This window comes from Amblyomma maculatum, chromosome 11, assembly GCF_055883805.1.
Source record: "Amblyomma maculatum isolate TAMU_Amacu chromosome 11, ASM5588380v1, whole genome shotgun sequence".
Taxonomy (NCBI): domain Eukaryota; kingdom Metazoa; phylum Arthropoda; class Arachnida; order Ixodida; family Ixodidae; genus Amblyomma; species Amblyomma maculatum.
Window position 1 is genome coordinate 125,988,195 of NC_139354.1, and position 23,142 is coordinate 126,011,336.

General features: G+C 47.7%; 1 protein-coding gene across 1 annotated transcript in view; it reads left to right on the forward strand.

Annotated features, from left to right (window-relative positions):
• The window catches only part of LOC146174911 (uncharacterized), a 134,509-nt gene extending 114,886 nt beyond the window's left edge, over positions 1-19,623 (forward strand). The window contains exons 6-7 of the mRNA XM_084584138.1: positions 202-294; positions 18,910-19,623. Coding sequence (XP_084440264.1) covers positions 202-294; positions 18,910-18,993 — 177 coding nt within the window. The 3' untranslated portion in view covers positions 18,994-19,623. The remainder of the gene's footprint in view (positions 1-201; positions 295-18,909) is intronic.
• Positions 19,624-23,142: the final 3,519 nt, after the last annotated feature.

The window sequence follows — 23,142 nt, forward strand, 5'->3', positions numbered from 1 at the left end:
GAATATATGTGGAAAATAAACAAATTGTCTGTAATTGTCATTACATGTCTTACTCGAAAGCTTTGCCTCAGTCTATCAAAAAGGTGAAACAGCTGATAAGCTGTGCTCAAATTTCGCAATAAAGAATTAACGTAATCGTCGACAAGTTTTTTGTTTCAGCTTTCCTATTCCATAAACTAACACGCTTTCAATATTTTGCAGAAAATTGTGCTGCACAACTGCCATTATTACTGCACAGTAAACGGGAGATGGTATTATGGCAACTATAATAGCAACTACAGCAGTTCTTGTTTTGTAAGTATATTTCTCAACTGCACATTTTCCTTTTCGTCTATTCACAGCAGTGCCCCTGATCGGATATTTTACTGCAAACACATTTTGCAACGTCATTGTAGCTAATTTCTTTCTTGGCTTTCTCGCCAGGTGTCTAATTTTTTGTAATAACATATATAAAAGCACTCGCCTGAAAGGTAACCCTTGGTGACAGCGTGTGGTGTCGAGACAAAATACACATGTGATTGCTTTTCACAGTCAATTCTCAGTCCTGCAATGTGCAGCTTTCAGGAGGGTGTCACTATATATCCAAATTTTACAACTCTGTTGGAGACATATTGGCGTCGAAACTCGCACCGATGGCGTGCGCATCTCTACTCATATGACTACAATTATAGTGTACGTTTCCACATACAAGTGGGGGAGGTAGCGCCATCGTTTTGCAAATCTAAACGAGCTGAAAAAAAATCACACAACGAAAAGGCGCTGTCAGAGCAGCCAGCGAAAAGCCTTGAGGCGTAGCTCAAGTGTCACCCCTAACTTTTTTTCATGTTTTGCAAGCCTAATCTGTGTGCAACGTTGAAATTTGGGCTTGTTGACTGACGCTTAGGAGCAATAGCGCAAAAAGACAAGAGACGAAGAACGAGTAGACACGGCACTCAATCTAGAGATCAATCTAGCGATCAATCTAGAGATACAGCGGCAATCTAGAGACGAAATCTGGAAACAGTGTAGAGACACTGAATAGAGACATAATCTACGGACACACAGCGATCAATCTAGAGATCGTTTAACAAATTTGAAAAATGCGCGTTGAGTCTAGAATATTCCTTCTCTTTACCTCACATTCTGATGTCAGAAATACAAATAAATTACACATTCCAATGAAATGAAGTAATTCGAGGGGGTTTAATCACTACGCCACCAATATGCTTAAGAATAAAATGTGCTTCTTAAACAAATGAAACCGCTCTACACGTAGCAGACAACTAGAGCCATGCATTTCACGTCAAAGATCGCGCTTGCTGCTATAACCCTCCGGCTAATTTTTATTCTTTAGGTTCCATATATATATTATATGACTCTTTTAGCGGAGTTTCTTTCTGACGACTTTTAATTCCAGGCTTATTGAACGGCCTCTTTCGGGCTTTCATGAAATATTAAAGGTATTTTGCCATCGGTTTGTTGCTTGCTTGTCCGGGATATCGTCCTTCTCATGCTAGTTTTCAATCAGTTTTTGTTTTTTTTTTTAGTTCTGAATCTCAACTATAGCGCTTCAACTTGCGCTGTGGTTCAATTTAGATTAGTTATGTTTTTAATTGTCATGAAATATGTCATCACTTACTTGTACATGGAACTAAAGAGATGCTGACATTGATTTTTCAATCTGGAGATGTGTAAATTGGCTGCACACATTCGACGTATGGGTGGCCCCGCCATCAGGTGGAAAGTTTCCTTTCTGTGCTCTTCGGTTCTCATTTCCAACTGCCACACCATTTCTGCAGTAAAAATATAAGCTTGTGAGGTTCTTTTCTTTAAATCTTCTGGCCACCTTGTTCTGTGGCTTATTCAGAGACAGCAATCTAAATGGATGACCAGACCGAAAAATTTAACGACGAATAATTTTATGTACACACATGGACGGGACGATAGTAGGACGAGCAAGTAGGACGTAGACTAAACACAAAATTGTCTACAGTCACCAGTTCGTTGCGTAGGCAGGAAAGTCAGTGTAGACGCTCCGGTGGTCAAGCGTTGTTGGGTCGCTGACGTATGGCCTCGGCAGGCTTAGCGAAAGACTAGGCCACCGGACGAGGCCCAGTGGAGGCACGAGGCCTCGGGTTGCCGTTCCACGGCCGATGAGGCAAGTCTCCCCGACGTGCCTGGGTCCAGCACGGCGCAGAACGCCCGTGCCTGTGACAAACTGCCTTTAAAGCAGCGGCGATGAGTTGAAGCTGTTGTGGTGCTCCCAGGCCCGATCGCCTGGGACAGCAGCAGGAACAGGGCAGGATGCGGCCGACAGGCCCCAGGTCTGGATCCCCGGGTCAGGTCTGGCAGAAGACGCACCGCTCCGAGCTCCGTGCGCAACCGATCGCCTCCGCTGCTCGCCTGTTCTCCCCTGCTCGTGCCTCGCACTCCTCGAACCAACCTCGACGTTTTCCTCTTCTTCTTTCTCCAAACGTGGTTTTCTTTCTTCGTCTTTTATCAAATTCTCCCCACTCACACACATGTCCTTCACAAAGCTCGAGGATTTTGTGGCGTGTTGCGGCCCAAATCAGTCGAACAAACATATTTTCTTATGTGCTACGTAAGAAGCAAATTTAGACTTTTTGCCACGAGCGGCAGCTGGAAGCATCGCTGCAGGGTGGGATTCAGTTCCCAATAAGGATCTGGCCAATCAGCATTGGGAACAGCTTAAGGGCCGATGAGGGTGCTAGAAATACGTCCTGATTTTCAACATATCTTATTAAAACTTATAATGTAAGAATAATGGGTGTTGCGCTGACAGAAATCATAGCGACGTTTCTGGGAGTGCTGGGAGGCTGCGAGTCGGTTGCGAGCAACAACGCGGGCAGCATCAGCTCAGGCCATGGTAACACGAGCATATGAGCTGGCATTAACGACAGAAGAAAGCAGGCTGTCAAAAGGAAGCAGAGGTTCACGGTCGTATAGAAGATAGAAGGGGCAGCAGCCGGTAGTGTCGTGACGCGACGAATTGTATGCAAATGTCAAAAAGAGCAGCGTTATGTCCCAGTCGCGGTGACCATCAGGAACGTACATTGACAGTATGTCAGTCAATGTCCCGTTAAGACGTTCGGTTAGCCCGTTCGTCTGTGGATGGTAGGCAGTTGTGAAAGAATGACGAACGTTGCACAACCGTAGGATCTCATCGACTATACGTGCATGAAAGCAACGGCCACGGTTGGTGAGCAGTTGGCGGGGAGCTCCATGGATGAGTATAACGTCGTTGAGGAGGAAAGCAGTAACATCAGTTGCACAACTGGTTAGTATGGCTCGTGTGACCCCGTAGCGTGCGGTGTAATCAGTGGACACACCAATCAATTTGTTTCCCGATGCGGACAGTGAAAAAGGCGCTAAAAGATCCAGACCCACTCGAGAAGATGGGTCTATGGAGGTGTCGATCGGTTGCAGAAGTCCAGATGGTAAGACTGATGGCTTTTTCCGTCATTGACAGTGGTCACAAGCAGCCACGTAGCGGCGGACTGCGCGGTATAGGCCTGGCCAAAAGAATCGACGGCGCACACTGTCGTATGTGCGAGAGACACCTAGATGACCCGCTGTGGGAATGCCGTGAAGCTGTTTAAGGACGGCTGTGCGTACGTGCTCAGGGAATACTAGTAGCCGGTCGGGGCCATCAGGTCGCATATTGTGCCGGTATAAGGTGCCGTCTTGGAGTACAAACAAACGAAGGGAAGGATCATGGCTATGGGCGCTGAGGCGATTGATAATTTCGCGAAGCTGACGGTCCTGGTGTTGCTCACGGCGAATGTTGGGAAAGTCAGAAATAGAGAGCACGCAAGAGTCATTGTCACATTCAGGTTGACTTGGTAGGTCAACTGGATGACGGGACAGGCGATCGGCGTCTCGATGCAACTGGCCAGACTTATAAACTGCTGAAACATTGTACTCCTGAAGGCGCAAGGAACAACGTCCAAGGCGGCCAGTAGGGTCTGAGTGGAGGAAGCCAACACAATCCGTGGTGGGCAGTGACTACTGTGAATGGCTGCCCATACACGTAAGGGCGGAACTTCGTAATGGCCCAAACTAGGGTTCAGTACTCACGCTCAGTGGTGGAATAATTCTGTTCGGCCGCAGAGAGGAGTCGGCTGGCATAGGCGATGAGGCGAGGCTAACCGAGCTGACGTTGTGCGAGAACGGCACCAATTCCATGACCACTTGCGTCGGTGCGTACTTCTGTGGGCGCTGACAGATTGAAGTGAGTCAACACTGGCGCACCGTTAAGGTGGGCAATAAGAGCAACAAAGGCGGCCGATTGCTCGTGGTCCCAGGAAAAGGAGGCCTCTTTTTTCAGAAGCTGCGTGAGCGGACGGGCTATTTCTGCGAAGTTTGGTACAAATCGCCGGAAATATGAGCAAAGTCCGAGGAAGCTACGCACACCGCTGCTAGATTTCGGTATAGGGAAATCCCTTACGGCGCGAATATTTCGGGGTGCGGCTGGATGCCATGGGTGTTGATTAAATGTCCTAAGACCTTCAGTTCCCGGCGAATAAAGCTACACTTCTTGGAGTTCAACTGAAGGCCAGCTCGTCGTAAGATGCCAAGAATAACCGACCCACGATGGAGGTGACACTCAAAGGTTGATAAAAATACGATGACGTCATCGAAGTAGCACAGACATGTGCTCCATTTGAACCCGCGTAGTAAGGAGTCCATCATGCGCTCGAAGGTCACAAGGGCATTACATAAGCCGAAAGGCATCACCTTGAGTTGGTAGAGACCATCCGGGATGACAAAAGCCATCTTTTCACGATCTCTTTCGTCAAAAGAGATTTTTTTTGTACGCAAGGCATAAGGCATATTATAGAAACTCTTGTAAATGGTTTTCCGTGAGGAACCGGAGCAGGCTTCCGCTCTTAGCGTTGTCGGCGAGCCATTTAGAAAAGTCCTTTTCCCTTGTTGTGGTTAGTCCCACTTCGCGTAGAATGTGTGTCCTTGATGCCCTTGTCCCTGCACAAGTCCATAGGAGGTGGCGAACATCCACTTCTGCAGCTGGTGTGGAACACTTCGGGCATGTGGTTGGTCGGATGTCTGCTTGCGATTCCCATCGGCATTTTACCGACGGGGTAAGGGCCGCCCCAGTTCTAAGGGAAACCTCCTCCAATCTCGTTAAGTTACGAGGGAGTGGGAATGTACACAGGGGAATAAGGGCACGTGTACTTTTCCTTAAAGATGATGCTAAGATGGGAACAGCGGAGCGGGCATCGAAAGGGAGCCTGGTGGGGAGCGCATTAGTGTTTGTAACTTCGTGTGTGAGGTGGTCAACGTTTCTCTGCTCAGCGTTTTCAGCATCGTCTTGTGTCCAATTTACCTGGATACTTATCTTTGTTTTTTGTTATTGAGTGCGTGGATTTCCTGGGTAACAAATAGCGTCTTCGCCACTTTCTTCAGTTGTTTTATGGCGGCTAAGGAGTCTGTATAGATTTGGGCTTCTGTTATGGAATTTATTTAATTTATGGCATCCATAGCATCGCGCAGTGCATAGAGTTCCATCACAAGCGGGTCCGGGTATTCTGAAAAATATTCTTTATGTACCTTTAGTTCGCTGTGTGTTGCACTAGTAGCTGCTGTTCTGCCGCCATTTTCTATAATTGATGCGTCCTTGTATGCAATGCAAGTACCTGGAAGTGCATCAACCAGAGGTCGAGATGCCAGCTTTTGTTTGCGACGAACCGGAGTGGTCTTGTTTTTCGTAATAGTCGTGAATTCCCACGAAGGGGGGTCAGCCATTAGTGGTGCTTGAACTGCCACTTCGTTGTACAAGGATGCTATGGGCGTAAAGTACTTTCGCTTCATATCCCTTGTTGCCTCTCGTTTTTCAACTAATTCTGTCAACGTATTTATCTGTGCAAACTCTTGGAGAATAGGGATAGGGGTAGGTTTTGGTAAGGCCGTGATAGTGCGCATTGCGTTTCTATTTATTGTTTCCAATTTCGCCTCGTGCGTCTTTGGAATTGGGCCTGGTATATTATCCTCGGCTGTAACACCGATTGCACAAGACGTCTTGCCATGTCCGCTCGAGCTCCTCCTCCCCTAGACGAAATGCGTTTTATCAAGTTTAAGGACGTCGCAGCTACTTTTTTCACCTTATGAAGCCATTGTGTTCCTTTGCCAGATTTGTGAATTTCTAGGCCAAGAACTCTCAACTCGTCTACCTCTTTCAATGCCTGATTTCTAATCTTTAGGCTGACTCTTTGCGTCTCCAATTGTTTCCTTCCATTCTTGTTGGCAACATGAACGTAACTGGACTTTTAAAGGTGATAATTCCAGACCAGCATCTTGGACTTACTCATCTATGGTGTTTAAAGCCTCTTGCAGATACCGATTCTGTCTCTCAAGTTGTTTATGAACAGACCAAATCGTGACATCATCTGCGTATATCATGAACCGCACTTCTGGTATTTAGCTAATTTGCACGCCAATGGGATCAATGTGATATTAAATATTAAAGGTGCTAACACTGACCCTTGTGGCACCCCTCTGTTCGAGGTGTAATTGCCAATTTGTTTTCTGTTTATCCGGATAGATAACGTCCTGTCCTTAAGCACATTATATACTGCTTTTATGACCTGCAAGGGAATGCCCATACATTCCATGTTGCTAAGAATCTTGGCATGTAACATGTTGTCGTATGCCTTCGCCACGTCGGTAGCCACTACAGTGCGCACTAGGTGGCTATAAGGCGACACGTGTATGACCTCTTCAGCGAGCATAGCCAGTCCATTTTCTGTCCAAGGTTTTTTCGGAACGCAATTTGTCGAGCATGATATTTTTTATTACTTTCAACCACCATGACAGGCGGGTGGTTGTCATCTTTTCATAGATCTTGCAAATTTTGGGTGTTAGCGGGATAGGCCGCAAAGATTCTAGGCTTGTGGGAGGTTTCCCAGCCTTTGGTATTTTTACCACCACCGAGTGTTTCCAGCTGAGTGGAATGTTTCCTCCTTGCCATACCTCATTTATCACATCCAACAAGCTGTCAACTGCGGCTCCTTCTAAATTCTTGAATACTTCATAAGGAATATCGTCATGTCCAAGCGCAGTTTTACCATTCACTTCTGTAGCAGCCAATAACTCCAATTTGGTAAATGGTAATGTTATTCCTGGTTTATCAACCGCATTAACTGTCGGTGAAGGCGCCGGATAATGTTCGCGGTTCGGGAACAAAAGGGCAGCAGCCTGATCTGAAAACTCCTCTTGTGTAAGCTGTAATGCGAGTGTAATACTTTCTGCATGATCTTTAACCTGCCGCCTCTTCTCCATGCCATGGAAAGTCCTCCAGAGGGCCTTGTTAGTCGTTCCTGAGCCCAAACGACTGCACCACTCATCCCATCTGCTATGAGCCAGCTGTTTTTCATATCGGCGTGCCTGTGCTGTCACTCTGTTTACCTCAATTTTTCTTTGCACGTCTTCAGGATGACGACCAGCCTGTATCTCAGCCCGTTTTCGGCGTGCCCAAAGTTTTTATAGGTGCAGGTCGGGAGTTGGCTGATCTTCGTTCACTGTAGTTGTAATGGTGTGATCCTTGAATACCGTCTGAAGGGTGGTAACGAGAGTATCCGGGCTAACTGAATGCGTTCGAGTATCCTGCCGTACACCATCCCAATGTGTAACACAAGCTTTCTTTCGAATTTTCTTCATATGTCCCAAATTAGGACCAATACTAATGGGGACATGGTCACTACCCCATGCATCTAATTCCGCCTGCCATTGTGGTGCACCAGGGCCCTTCCACCACGTCAAGTCTGGTGAGCGTGTTTCTGTTGCAGGTAGTGTTGCGACTCCTGGCTGATTTAGCAGTGTAAATTCCATTTCTGTGAAGGCAGTATGAACTTGATCACCTCTTTTAGAATCATAATCATATCCCCATACGGTGTGCGGAGCGTTAAAATCTCCACCGATTAGTATCGCAATTTAAGGGTATGAATGGCGAATATGCTTAACCCCTCCAAGATTAAGTACTGTGTTTCTTGGCCGAACGTACACGGACACTAATATTAGGGGCGTTTTGTTCGGACGTGTGAGTACAGCAAGTCTTGCCTGCTGAGTGTTGCACCACTTGCTCAAGTCAAGTGGCGTTTGGGGAATGCGGGCCTTAATACAGACGGCAGCTTTTCCTGGTGTTTCGGCCTCTGCTCTTGCTATTTCATCAGGGATAGAAGGACACTGGTACCCTATATATCCTGTTATTGAATATAACCTATTGTGCTCCTGTATCAAGAACGCCCTTGAATGCAGCTTGCCGTACAATAATTTTGTCTTTATATCCCCAACTTTATTAGAGAGCCCTCTGCAGTTCCATTGTGTACTCTGTTGCCACTTGTTTCGGCTACTTCTATCCATGATGTAAGCTGCTCTGAATGAGGTGTGTCAGTTGCGTAAGTGTGTCCAGTACCGCCTTCCAAATAGGTGTGTTATCGGCAGGTTTACGATTCGGAGCATTCACTAACCTTACTGTCGTACTGCCTGCAAGCGTTTCTGTTTTTCTGAGCTGTCTTTTCGACGCTGGGCTATACGTGCTTTCTTTTGTCGCAGCTGTGCAATTTGTGCTGAAAGCATCGCAATTTCTTTTTCTATGGCATCCTGCTTGCTTGTGCAGTCTTTAAGGTTCGGAAAATAATCAGCAGTGAATGCCACTGTGCACCGTTTCGTGCGTCGTCCATTCTTTAGCGTAGAAGCAAAAGATGCACTGTTCTGTGCAACCACCTCAACAGACTCTTCTTCTAGCGGGTCATCAAACGGCTCTTCGGCCAGAGCTGCAAATCTGTTTTTAACCATTAACGGTGCACATAGTTTATGTCGCCCAGCCGTTGCGAACTCGAGCTTTCGCTTTTTGTCGGACACTGAGATGAAGTGACATCGTGATCATCAGATTTGCATAGGCCGCATTTGAATTTCCCTTCTCCAGATTCAGTTATGTATTCGGGGTTAACTCCATATGGACAAAATGTTTGCATATGGCCTTCTCTGTAGCACCTGTAACAGTGCACCGGTCTAGGTTTGTATGCTTTGGGTCGCACTATGCGACCGTTGTAGTAAAATCTGTCCGGAAGAGTATCTGGTCCCTGTAATGTGATGAGAAAAGTGCCTCTTTTCCCCATACGATGTCCACCTAACACAGTATCTGTTCCTGATATGAGGTCTCTGGCATCGTCTCCAGGGAATCTTGTAGGTCTAAGTCACAGAGGACACATCGCAAAGTTTTTGGACCAGACGCAAAATACGTCTGGACAGGAATACTCCTCTGTCGTGATTGGAATCTCTGTTACTGTAGTCATTTTGCGTGCATGCTCAATGGGGGCTAAATATACTTTGACAGTATTAGATGCCCTGTGGCTTACAAACCCCTGGTAACCTGTGGTACCAAGCGCTGCGTCTATTACTCTCTGCATAGCTCTGGTGGGTATCTTAGTGATATCAAACTGCACTGTTGGTCTGATATGCACTCTGAAGGATTGTTGCAAGGCTGGTGTTGGATAAGCAGAAGCTAGCTTATCAGGGGCGGCCCTTACCTTCTTTGCCGGTGGTGCGTTGACTAGCAGCCCAGGTAGTTTGACCAGCCGGGTTGTCCGTTGAGAAGCGTTAGTGACGACTTCCTGTTGCACATCCATAGCCTGATGTGTATCGTTCAGCTCGGGTAGCGGCCCGAGCGTTGTCCTCGTATTCGAAGTGGCTAAGTGCTAGCTCCAGGCAAAGGCTCGTTACCGCAGCCTGCTGTTGTGCTTGCAGAAATCACAGCGACTACCGGAGGGTCTATTGGCGTCCCCATGCTTGCCATATTATCACAGCTGAGGTTCCGCAGAGCCCCAGTATGCCTAGCAGCAAGGCCGCGTCGGCATTCTGCAGCTCCTACCCGGAGGGCTGCGTCCTTGACGATCTTGCCATGCACGGATTGCTTGGCATTTATGCTCTTCTTCAAGAGTTTGATGGCCGCTGTGTGGGCGCGGACTACAGACATAGCTCGAAATCTTACTGCCAATATCCAGAACGGAGGACGATGGAGGAGAAGTAATTGGCACCATGGAGGCAGTGGAGGGCGTCATCGATCCTTGGAATAGGTTACACGTCTTTCTTTGTTATCTTGTTTAGGTGTCGATAATCTACGCAAAACCTCCAGCTGTTGTTTTTCTTTTTGACGAGTACTACCGGAGACGCTCAGGGGTTGCTCGACGGCTAGATAATATTGCTGGCCAACATTTTCTCCACTTCTTATGAATGACCCGGCTTTCGGAAAGAGCAACTCTGTAAGGCCGTGGGTGAATAAGGCGGGCATCTCCAGTATCAATGCAATGTTTGACGACGGACGTTTGGCCCAGAGATTCGTGACCAAAATTAAAAATGTCGCTGTATGACCGCAAAAGACCGGCAAGGGCACTGCATATTGGGGACGCACGTCAGAGGCAATGCTGAGATGCGGTCCTCCGGACTATGTGACGGGACTTGTTGGGCAGGTACCTCGGCGTGACGGTCGAACAGCACTGCTGATATAGTGAAGCTGGACAAAGGTGACAGCTCGGCAAGAAAAATGCCCTCCGGGAGAACTTGCGAAGATATGATGAAGTTTTGCACGGGAATATAGGTGTGGGTATTCGCGACGTGTACAATGTTATGAGGTAGGACGATGTTGCGGTGTAATGTGACGTTGGTGATGGGGTTGACAACGCAGTCACCGTCAGGAAGGGAAGGATAAGGTGACACGGGCACGTATACTGCCGCCTCGGGAGGTAGGCGAGTAAATGTACTGGAGCGGAGGCGAGGCTGGGAATGGTCAGCACTAGGGTTGTGTACACCATGGGGAAGGGCTAGGCGTTGAAGTCCGGAGGAACAGTCAATAGGAGCGGAATGGGCTGTTAAAAAGTGTAGGCCTAAAATGACATCTTGAGGACAAGTAGTAAGGACGGCGAAGATCACAGGGACGTGGTGGCCGGCGATTCTCAAGCGCGCAGTGCGCATTCAGATGATGGTAGCAGTGTTGCCATTAGCAACACGAACTTTAGAGGCGTTAGCGGGCGTAAGAACGTATTTGAGGCATTGGCGGAACGAAGAACTAAGGACTGAAAATGGGCTCCAGTGTCAATGAAAGCGGGCACAGAGACTTTATCTACGAGGACATTGATCAGGTTGCGGCGTGGTGCGATGGTCGAAACACAGTTGGCTATCCGGGTTGGTAACGCAGCGTCACGTCCGTGAGCTGCGTTGCCTAGTTTCCCGAGTGGGGGCCTTTGTACGATGGGGACAAGCTGCGGCGAGGAGTCAGTGATCGGGAACAGTGCGCTTGAGGCGATGGCGAACGCCTAGAACGACGGGTTTCTCAATGTTCTCGATACGAAGCTGTGCTGGAGTGACAGAAACACGCCGTTGTGCATAGTAGTCATGGCGGCAAGGGCTGTAATAGGGGCGAGAGAGGGTAGCTGGGCGGCTGCGGCAATAGCGGGACGTATGGCCAGGCCGACAGCAGACGAAGCAAATAGGCCCATTGTCTTGTGTTCGCCACTCCGAAGGATTGCGAGTAGGGTAGCGCAGTGTGTAGGGCGGTCTTGTGGCAGCAGCAGCAACCACTGGTATTGGCTGTGGTGCAGGGGGTGGCGTGGTAGGACTGGACACGAGGCTCACATTCATGAATTCTTGTCTATTGCTATTGCTATCTCTTGGCATAGCTATTGTTGGCTCTGGAGGAGGTGATGTAAGTGTAACAGAAGTCAAGGCCTTGATCTCCCTGCGGACGATGGTAGTGAGGTTGTTCTGACTTGAAGGCTACTGCAAGGTGGGCAGATCGTCACATGAGGATGTAGTCGCCATGCTGGGAAGGCGCTCAAACCGATGGGCAATGCGGCGCTGCTTCGCCTGTTCGAAGCGGCGACAGACTTGCAGAACTGAGGCCACCGTAGAGCAGTCTTTGCAGAGAGTATTTTGAATACGTCATCAGCGATACCCTTAAGTATATGGCTCCCTTGATCATCTTCGGTCATGGAGGTGTTCACCTTTCGACACAAAGCGAGGACGTCCTGTATGTAGGCGAGGTATAATTCGGTTGACGATTGAGCCCGAGTAGCCAGGTCTTTTTTGCTGCTAGACCTCGCCCAATCGACTTGCTGAACAAGTCCTGAAGTTTTTGTTTGCAGATATCCCAAGTAGGCATCTCCTGTTCGTGGTTGGTAAACTAGGTCTTCGTCGTTCCCGCTAGGTAGAAGATGATGTTGACAAGCATTATGCTGGCATCCTACCGATTGTTCTTGCTGCACCTTTCCTATTCATCGAGCCAATCTTTAACATCCGTCTTGTCTTCGTTATTAAAACAGGCGGATGGAGAATTTTGGTTAAGACCATGGGGGCAGGTGGAGTTTGCGTAGCGGGTAATGCGTCCTGGGATGCCATGCTTACTGTAGCAGTCGGTGGGGTGAGCTCGGGGAGATGGCGTCCATTGCGCAAATTCAGGTTTCCGGCGAGGAAATACGAGGAGCTGTGGCAAGGGGATCGAAAGCGCCTCCACCAAGATGTTACGGGGGTAGTTCAGCTTGTGGTTGCAGAGAGCGGAAACGGGAGACAAGACTTTCTTACTATAGGCATTTCCTGCAGGCACCAGCCAACACTGCTCAAACGTCGTCGTCGTCTTTGCCAATCCTACTGAGATTCTTCTTTTTCCTTTTTATGCGCATATCAGCGCATGCATCGCCTAACGTAACAATATTTTTCAGTGCAGTCCATACGAAGAGACAAGGTAGCTAGGTCGTGGCTGTTAGCAGTAACAAATAAAAATTAAAGACGTTAGAGCCATTTTCCCCCCTATAAAAACCTTAGCTGGATTTTGCAAAATAAATAGAGAAATATACAAATGCACAATACAATCGGAAACGAAAATGGGCCTTTTGCGTGCGAAAAAAAATTACCGCTAGTAAAATGCATTACCTCTACGCGCTCCCGATGCCTCTGGCAAGTTGTCCAACCATCGGGGATCACTTTATAGCCCAGTCGTCCTACGCAGCGCAGGACTTCTGGCTGAAGTACAAATATAAATGCTTTTCAATCAGTCTGCAAATGTTATTCGGCCTCCATAACCAGACTTGGTCTAACAACCTGTGCTCAGTGACGCGTCGTCGAAAGTTGTAGCATCGGGTTTTCGTTGCTGGTCAGTAATGCTTTGCCGAGCAAGTCCCCGGGCGTCCTCTGAGGGCTGAATGTAGGCGGCAACATCGAGGCTATCCTCATCTGTAACGTGCAGAAGAAGTCTCCTGGATTGCCGTGTTGCAGCCAAATATGAGGTAGGGCAAAATGATATCCCAGTTCTTGCAATGAACCTCGACCTACATGATAATCATGTCTGAATTGATTTTGCTCAGATGTTCTGTAAGTCTGCGAAATATAGGCGGTTTTGTCTGGAGGTTAGTTTGACTGTATATTAAGGTGGCTTGAGTGAGCTCCTCCATAAATGCAGTTCTTATGTTTAGTGAGCACTTAAGGGGCACCGTGGCCCAGGAGAACTTGCCCAACGAAAAACAGCAACTTCTGCTGCAGTACTATAAGGCAGGCATTGGCTCCGGCGCAGCGTATCATGTACTCGATGACTACGATGACACATTAGTTACCTGTTGCCCGGCAGGTCAGCCAAAAAGTGTTTTCAGTCAAATATCGATATATTCGAATGTTGCCAAACGCCTTGTCAATACCACATTCAAGCTGTTGGAGGGGCTGCCTTTCATAGTCACGAGGGCCCCCACCACCCATGACAACGGTCCTGAAAATTTCAACTGGAGGATGTTTCTACAGTGTAGTCAGCCAGCCACCGTCAGCCAGCCACAGTAGCCAACACGGGCTACTGCCGAACCTCATTCGACCCAGGGAGGAAGCCTCGACATCTAAAATGACCAAGCCAGCAGCGTAGGTACATGCTGCATTGCAAAACTCTTGAACGCCCTTATTTTTCATTCCACATTCGTAGAGAATGCAAACATATGGCTAGACTGGAACGAGGTTCCAAATCCCCGGAATGTCTACGTTCCAGGTGAATCTCAACCTGTGGAGCTAAAAAAAATCAAGAGACGTCTCTAACGACATGGGAAGCATTCAGAAAGGACCTATGGAAGGTATTACCCTGCTTCATGAGGAAGCAAACATTCCAACTGGTCCTCACACCAGGTCAAGCTCGCCAGCAAGTTTTTCCCTGCGTACGTTGAGGAAATGAAGCGCCTGTTAAGTTGGTTGATCCCTACATGCCGGAGTGAGATGTAGTTCGTAGTTCAATGTGTCAAAGTGCCTTTTGCCAGCCTCGTCAGGAATCCGGCAAACAATATTGCCGAGTTCCTTCAAGGCTCGTCCACCGTTGAAACGACCACCGACTCCCGAGCTTACATATACAATCGCATAGCCAATGTCTCACATATTCACGACGATACTGCTTCTCTGAACAGCAAACACCTGCTGCAAAGCCTTTGTGAAGTCGTCAGGGACGAACTTCGCTGGATGCTATCGTCATTTGAACAGCCGCAGATAGCCACGCTCGAGGGCTTAGTCGGCGAACAAGTGCAGCAGGCGCTTGCCACCCTGGCTTTGACTGATACTACCCAGGAACTGCCGGCCGTGAACTATGCCGCTGCATTGCGTAGGTCGCGTCCGCTGTGTGAGACGCCAAGTCAGCTTCGCAACCTAGGTGTACATGAACGTCGCCTCCGCCCGCCACACCTAAGAACGACCCTCAGGTCCCTGGAAATGTGACACCTGGAGGAATGCGAACAAGACTGTTGTGCATTGGGAATAACGGCTGTGGCAGGCCCGCCACATCGTTGTACTGGCCACTACCAGTGCAACGGTCTGGCTAACATGGTTCGTCATCGACGTCCCGCGATTGTTTTTGGCAAGCGACCACAGGAAATTGACTGTTTCCTACTCAGGGGTTAGCTCGCTTAGTCAAGCTGCCCGTGCCACTCCCCGTCGCCATTCAGGACCTACTGTTTTTGCTGGACCGACGCCATATGCAAAGAAAAACCCTAGCCCCCAGAGGGGAAACTAATGCGAGATACATTTGGAGGTGATGTTGCTACACAGCCTTCAGCGCCGACGAAGAATGGCGACGCTGTAACACGTCAACCGCCGCTACACAACACAACGTCCCTCCGTTGTGGTGCAGTTTAGGGCTCTTAAATACTGTGCCCAAAAATGCGGGATCAAATCGCGGCAGTAGTGGCGGCCTTTCGATGGTGCCGGAAAGCAATGCGCCCTTGTGTTAGACAATGTAAGGGGAGGTTAAAGAACCACATGTGGTCGAATATTCCGAGGCTCTTCACTACAGTATCTCTCATAGCCTAAATTGCTTTGAGAGGTCAAAGCCCACGCACCACCCAACAACATTGATGATCACGCGACGAGATTACAAAGCGTACATCACCGTCTACCGAAGTGACAGCGGTATAAACGGACCTTGACCTAAGTACACGACGCAGCCGAGATCTGGCACCAAGGCCCACAAGCAATGCGATGACGCATACAAGCGACCTCATAGTTGCTGCCGAGGGTAGTACGGTCACTGCCTTAGTGAACAGCGAAGCTCACTATTCAGTTTTTATTGTACCGTTTACCGCCAATCTCAAGCAAATAACAAAGACTTGGAATGGGCAGCTGATTAGCACCACTGGTGGTATCCTGAATAGGCCGTCGGCGTCGGACGATGTACTCCGGAAGTTGAAGCAAATGAACTTCCTTATCCTGCTAGTCTCGTGGACATACAGCAGTTCTTGCGCGACATGATCTCGGGCATGGATATTCAAATTGAACATCGGTCTAACACCGACCTCTCGACAAATAAAGCCTTCCTACTACAACTTCTAAGCATCACGTCGCTCTAAACGTCCTCTTTGGATAATTGGCCGTGATGCATCGATCAAGCGTCGTTGGCTGAGTGGTTGCCGGAACCATGGAAGCCGCTTAGGGCGTCGTTGATGTAAACACCAAGTTGCTACTGGATAGAGGATTGGACACTGCAAGATGCATCGCCCATTTACAGAATGTACTCGCTCAGGTGCTGGTAACGAACTTCACCAAAAACACCGGAATCCCAACAACAGTTTGTGGGAATAAGTAGCTGTTATCTGACTACTCTACTATTAACCAGTTACTAGGTATATATAACAACAATTTTAAGAATGCGCCCAACCCCTTTCTACGAATGCAATTCACAGCTGTTCAGAGGCACCTATGTTAACTGCAGACTTTTTTTAAGTTCATCACATTATTAGTAATTATTAATTAGAAATGTTTTATGGTTTTCTTGAAATAAAAATCGTAAATCAAAATTTGTAGATCTAGAAAAACGGCTAGATACTTGTATCCATCGCGCTACGACTTATGGCGCCCTACATATAGGCCTTCAAAAGTGCATTCACATAATCAGAAGTTATATACAATATTCGATAAGTGCGTAAACCCAGCTTCGCATTAGAGAGCACAGCTTACAAAAAAAGGATTTAGTTACCTCGGATGCCTCACGAAGCATTCGATGTCGCAAGCGTACCAGTATGTTTTCTCGTCCCCCCCCCCCCCCCCCCTTCACAATGTCACTGATGTAGCGATATTTTCTCTATCGTGCGTTGAACACTTCGCCCTCGAGCTCAAAGCTGGCGCTCTTGCACTAACGGTGCCATCTGGCGAATTTTTTTGAGATCGTATTTTCTCCCCGCGGTGTGTTGATCTATGTATTGAAGAGTACGGAGAAATAGCGCCCTCCCCCTTCTTTATGGGGGCAGTTTTCGCGCTGCGCGGGCTACTCTCACGCGTTACTCTCACGCTACTCTCACGGTCTGAGTGTGGTTGATGGTTCATAAAGCCCGGGTTCAAGAATTGTTCCGCAATCACCCTCTGGTTTGCAGGTTTTCATTTTTATTCTGTAGGCGTGTTTGTTACAGCATATCAAGTTCAGGGGGCGCCGTTGCCTCTTCAAAGGCCAACAGATGGTTCAATCGCTGATTTCGCTCTCTCGCCGAGACCTCGCTTGCCGCTAACAGCCGCAAACGAGGCTGTTGTAGCCGCTTTCCATCTCCTCTCTCTGTCTTCTTGATTTCACAACGTGGTTTTTTTTCTCCCTTGTGCGGCCCACTGAGAACGCGCCGTCCGTGCCCGCGGTTACCTTCGGATTGCTGACGGCGCGGGACCTTCGACTGCGGACTAGAGCGATAACCGATCTGATTCTGAGCACAAACCGAGCTCGGATTATTACCAATAGATATGAGAAAAACTAATCAAAGAAACAGGGGCGAAAAAAGAGATGCACTCACAAAGCCGACTGGATTATCAACTGTCCTTTAATGAAGAAAAACACTTTCAGTGCAAAACTCACAAGATGAGCAGCAGAACCACATCAATCACCAGACCACAGCTTACAACGCAAAGGACAGGTAGCAAATCTATCGCCTTCGTGCTGAGAAAGCAATTTCTTTGTCACGCAAACAGATGGAACTTTTGCTTACGCGATTATCACCGAACAACATGATGTGGTATGCTTCAAGAATTTCGCGTTTTTTATGTGCTTCTTCAACAAGAGTTGTCGGGCTAGTTGGCTTGAATCTTGTTGCGCACGTCTTTCAGTTTCCTTTGTGTGGTGTGTTGTCCTTTTTTGCGCATAGCCATTGACGGCATTACAAGGTTTGTGCTACAGGCACTGCCAAGGATGCTAACATTGCCGAACAGTGGGTAGCATCCTCACTGACGTCAATGACAAGGCAAATTTGCTTCGCCAGCAGAACCCAGAGAAGTCTGGTGTCCTCGAAGCCGGTCATTGATACATCGGCTTGTTTGGCTGATGTAAACCTTTAGCAAGTGAGAGGAAACTTATAGAAGATGCTCGTGGAACATACTGTGAAAACTTTTGATGCTAAATCGTACGTACATGATTTTACAACCTGCCTCATGAAATACGTGAGCATAAACCCGAGAGCTTGCAAGGAGCGGAAAACGTCACTTTGGCACCTTGCTTAACCGTAACCTTTTTGATATTGTGGGCTACGTTGGGCAGGTATGGAAAAACTACAAAGCTTCCACGTTCAACTTCGACCACGTCACCAGCCTTGCGTTTTTTTTTTGTTCATTCTCTGAAGCCAGGATTCACCAGTAGCTTTTAGAAGGGATCTAAAAAATCCTGCTCTTCTAAAAGCCCTTTGCTAAAGGCCACCACATTTCTAAATCGATGCCGATAATTTTGTCTGCCGTAAAATTCCATTAATATGTAAAATCATGCTTTTTCGTCCGGAGGTCGCAGCAGGTGTTGTGATTTCTAGGTCTGCGTTTAGTTTTAGTAACATGCCCATTTACGGGTTCCACAACACTAGCAACCAAACGGTGCGCAGACAGAGACATACCGGCGGGAAACGGGTCTTCTCGGTGGTTCCGATTAGGACCAGCGACCTAAACGCTCCCGCAGTGAATATAAAAACCTCCTAACCGCGATTGAACAGGCTTCTTTTTTTTCTACGTAGAGGCACAGCGTTCACGCATTAACGCCGTTTTTTCTTTGAGCACAGTGTTTACACAATATCTACATCGTTCCGAAGAACTTTTACGTAAAACAGGGTAGCCTTCGTCTCGTTTTGGTCTGTGGTCGCAAACCTGCTGTAACAATGAGATTGAGGATCAATAATTTACCCTTTTTCTCTGAATGACGAACTCTAATATGTCTGAATTAGCGCCATTAGGATTTTATTCCATGCTCACTTCGTCGAGCTGCAAATCTGGCTTTATCAGGAGAACTGAATATAGTTTATATTTCACTCATAAAAACATTTTCCGAAGATACACTTGCAATAGAGGATTCGACTTAGGCATTCATGATAGCTGCTTTGAGAAGCTCGTTCAATACAGTATTCAAGTAATAATTAATTATATTTTTTTCTGCAGCTTCTGAATCCATCCCCACCAGGTCGGCTTGGTTGGTGCTGCAACGGCAATTGCATTTACCGCGTACACTGTGGAAAGAAATAAATAAACATTTGGGAAATGCTGATTTCAACTCACATGTAGCGTGCAGAATCTAAAAGAAAATGTTTCTCAGTAGAGGGCATATGCGGAAATAATATAATTCACTTCTTCTCCACATATACATATCTTTTGCGCTTGCAGTGATATATATGCCGCTGTATGTAAAACTATTTGATCTATAAACAAGTTTTAGTCAAGAACACCTGATCATTCTCTCGCGATGTTCCCTTGTACTTTACGGATTAGGCTATCCTCCACGATTAAATATATCTGACTCAGGAAGCTGCCTGCCTTATCTGAATATGCGCCACAGGCTCCTGTTTGCCTGTTTTCGTGCGCTATTTAGTTCGGTAGCCTTACTTTCTTCAGTTACATCACAACTTGAAAGCATTATCAATAGTTAGTCAGACGGATAGCTAACGCTGCATTGAAATTCCTGTTCCTTGGAGGAGCTAAACAGACCTTCCGCTGGGCGAGCCAGAATGCTAAAACTATCCCAACGATTGAAAGCTGAGCTTTAATTGTACTGAAATACACTCGAACGGTGCTTCAACTTAATTTTCGTTTAACAGTGCTCGATGTATTAAGCTATTTGTAATAAAATAAGCATTTCCAACTGAAATGTGCTCTTGCCTAGGCTCAGGGTTCTTTGTTTCACTAGAAACTCGCTGGAATCATTTTGTACGCCCGCTGACCCACCTATTCACACATGAAACCCGCTCGGGTTGGCTGCATTGGGATGAAGCGCCGTTTAGGCACCTGTTATCTTCTGTGCTGGAGCCTGATTAAAATAGTACCTTGAAGCCCTACCATTTTCACTAAATGTGATACACGCATTAGGTGTGATGCGACGTTTTATCTACTCCTACAATGAAGCCACTGAGGGGCAATTGCCTACTGTGCGTAAAAACAGTCTCATGGTGATCATAGAAAATTGGAACAACCGTACACCAAACAACTGGTAAATGAGTGATATTGCTCGGCTACGCAGTCAAATCTGACAATGCTTTTTAGGATGAATGCGCCTTGGCGAAATTTCATTTGAAAGCATTTCCCCACGCCCTCTCAGTTCCGTTTTAGGGACTTTCTATTTTATTCCCGTTTTCCTGAAATATAAGGCTCGTTCGCCCCTTCTATGTAATGTTTACTCAAGTGTTAGACTATTTGAATACTTGCTCTCCGGGAAACATTATGGAGTGGCGACAAAGATTATTTAATGTTGCTATAAAATATTGTCACGATATTGGCGACTAGGGCTAGGCTATCAGAGCCGGTGCAGGTGGAATTATAAGGTCCAAGCTTTAAGTACGTCCTTCTAGTCCGGAGCCGATTCACTTCGTCCTGTTTCTCCGAGCGCCACTTCAACGTCTTTCGCTGCGAGCGCCCCCTGGCATTCCTCCCTCCTTAAGCGTGACGCACACGGCACACGTGCACACAGGTGGACAAAAGCAAACGAAAAAAAAAAGTTTGCAGATGCCGTCTTTCAGTTACCGCGTAAAATACGCCTTCATGCGTAGGACATGAACTGTCTCTGGACGAGGTAGCCGACGGCCTCTCTGCTCTGGGCCATCTGGGAGGACCTCATAGTTAACGTCGCTGAGGCGCCGCAAGACTTTATATGGTCCGAAGTAACGGCAAATCAGCTTTTCTGATAGGCCACGGCGTCGAACAGGAGTCCACACCCACACCTGGTCCCCGGTGTTGTAGGAAGCTTGTTTGTGGCGGAGGTTGTACCGGCGTGAATCCTTGTCCTGTTGCTGGGCGATGTGGACGCGTGCTAGTTGGCGTGCTTGCTCAGCATGTTGGGCAAAGTGTTCGGCGTCAGTAGAAAGCTCGGTATCTGTTTCGCAAGGGAGCATTGCGTCCAGCATCGTCCGAACCTCTCTGCCGTAAACTAGGCGAAACGGCGTGAAGCGTGTCGTCTCTTGGACTGCCGTATTGTACGCGAATGTCACATATGGTAGGATAGCATCCCAAGTCTTGTGCTGGGCGTCGACATACATCGCCAGCATGTCCGCAATGGTCTTATTAAGCCTTTCAGTCAGCCCATTGGTTTGCGGATGGTAAGCAGTAGCTTTTCGATGCGCCGTACCGCTGAGATGAAAAACTTCGGCCATCATTTGTGAAGTAAAGGCAGTCCCTCTGTCAGTAATAATACAGGTCGGAGCACCGTGCCGCAGCATGATCTGGTGTACGAAGAAACGGGCAACCTCCGATGCTGTACCACTAGGTAACGCTTTGGTCTCGGCATATCGAGTCAGGTAGTCTGTGGCGATGATTATCCAGCGGTTGCCCCCGGAGGATCGAGGGAAAGGGCCGAGAAGGTCCATGCCGACTTGATCAAACGGTGCGCGTGGTGGTATTATGGGCACGAGAAGGCCTGCAGGCTTTGATTGCGGAACCTTCCGACGCTGACATTGCCGACAGCTCTTAACATAGCGCTTAACGACAGTTGCAAGGTTAGGCCAGTAGAATGTTTTTCGTATTCTAGCAAGTGTGCGAGTATAGCCCAAGTGACCAGAAGTTGGTTCATCATGGCACGCGGAAAGGATTTCCTCTCGCAGTGCTGCGGGTACCACGAGGAGGTAGGTTCTCGAATCGGATCTAGAGCTGTGCTTATAGAGTACACCACTTCTCAGGCAGAAAGTTGAGAGGCTCCGAGAAAAGCACTTAGGTATTGTGGCTGGCTGACCTTCTAAATAATCGATCAGGGCTCGTAACTCTGGATCAGCACGCTGCTGATGAGACATGTCTGAAGCATCAACAGCTCCGAGAAAACTGCCAGAGTCACCCGTATGTGGTGAAGCGAGCTCGACGGGCGCACGAGAGAGCGCGTCAGCATCTTCATGTTTATGTCCGGACTTGTAGACTATAGTAAGGTCAAACTCCTGTAGGCGAAGGCTCCATCGCGCCAGGCGGCCGCATGGGTCACGCAGGTTGGCCAGCCAACACAAGGAATGGTGGTCAGTGACCACTTTAAATGGGCGACCATAGAGGTAGGGGCGAAATTTTGCAGCCGCCCAAATTACGGCGAGGCATTCCTTCTCAGTAGTTGAGTAGTTCATCTCGGCGCGGGATAAAGCACGGCTGGCATAGGCGACGACTCGTTCCACACCCTCTTGACGTTGCACGAGAACCGCCCCAAGGCCAATGTTACTGGCGTCAGTGTGGATTTCTGTTTCACCGTGCTCATCGAAATGGGCTAGAATAGGCGGCGATTGGAGACGGAGACGCAACTCGGTAAAAGCAGCTTCCTGCTCGTGACTCCAAACAAAAGGGGTGTCTCCCCGGGTGAGCCGAGTCAGCGGTTCAGCAAGATCAGCGAAGTTATCGATAAAACGGCGGTAATAACTGCACAAGCCGAGAAATCTGCGAACAGCTTTCTTGTCAATATATTCACGCTGAAAAATTAAAAAACATATGCTATATAACGTTTTTGAGAAGGCAGCAGAAGCAGAACGATTTCATAATATTTTATGTTTTCATTTTATACCTCTCAGACTACCGTTGAAATGATAAGCCGGCAGGAATGATAGGTGTCGGAAATGATAAGGAAGAGACCAGCAGGAATGATAGGTGTCGCTTGCACAATCAAACAAAGAACAAAAAACACGTGCTGACATGTTAATAAAAGCGGAAATTAAGCTTATTTAGGTAAAAGAAAATTATGATAAGCGCATTTTGCAGCGCAGACTGTGACGAGAATTGTTGAGTAGGATCAGCTCATCAACAAACAGAGCTTTGCACAAAACGTTGCGAGTTCTGCGCTTGCCAGAGTTTGAATCGTGGTTAATCTACGCAGTCAATAAACGTAGAACGCAGACATCGCCGTCTTCTCGGGGTGCCCAGACACGCAAGCACTAGTCTATCGACGCAGCTAATCAGGCTTTGTTTAACTGCAACATGTTCTCGCGCTAAGCCAATCATATGTTCGTCTTCAAGGTAGAACAGCAAAAGTACCTAGCACTATTTTGTGAAGATCGTCGTCTTCTGGACCTGCCATCTGCGGATTCTTCATTTATTTAGCCATACACGCCCTACACACATTGCATCTCGCTAAAAACAGAGACCGCAACCATGACCGAGACCATTGAACAACCAGAAGCATGGCTAGCTTATTGCCAAGAAGCTTACCAGAACGGAAGCAAGCCA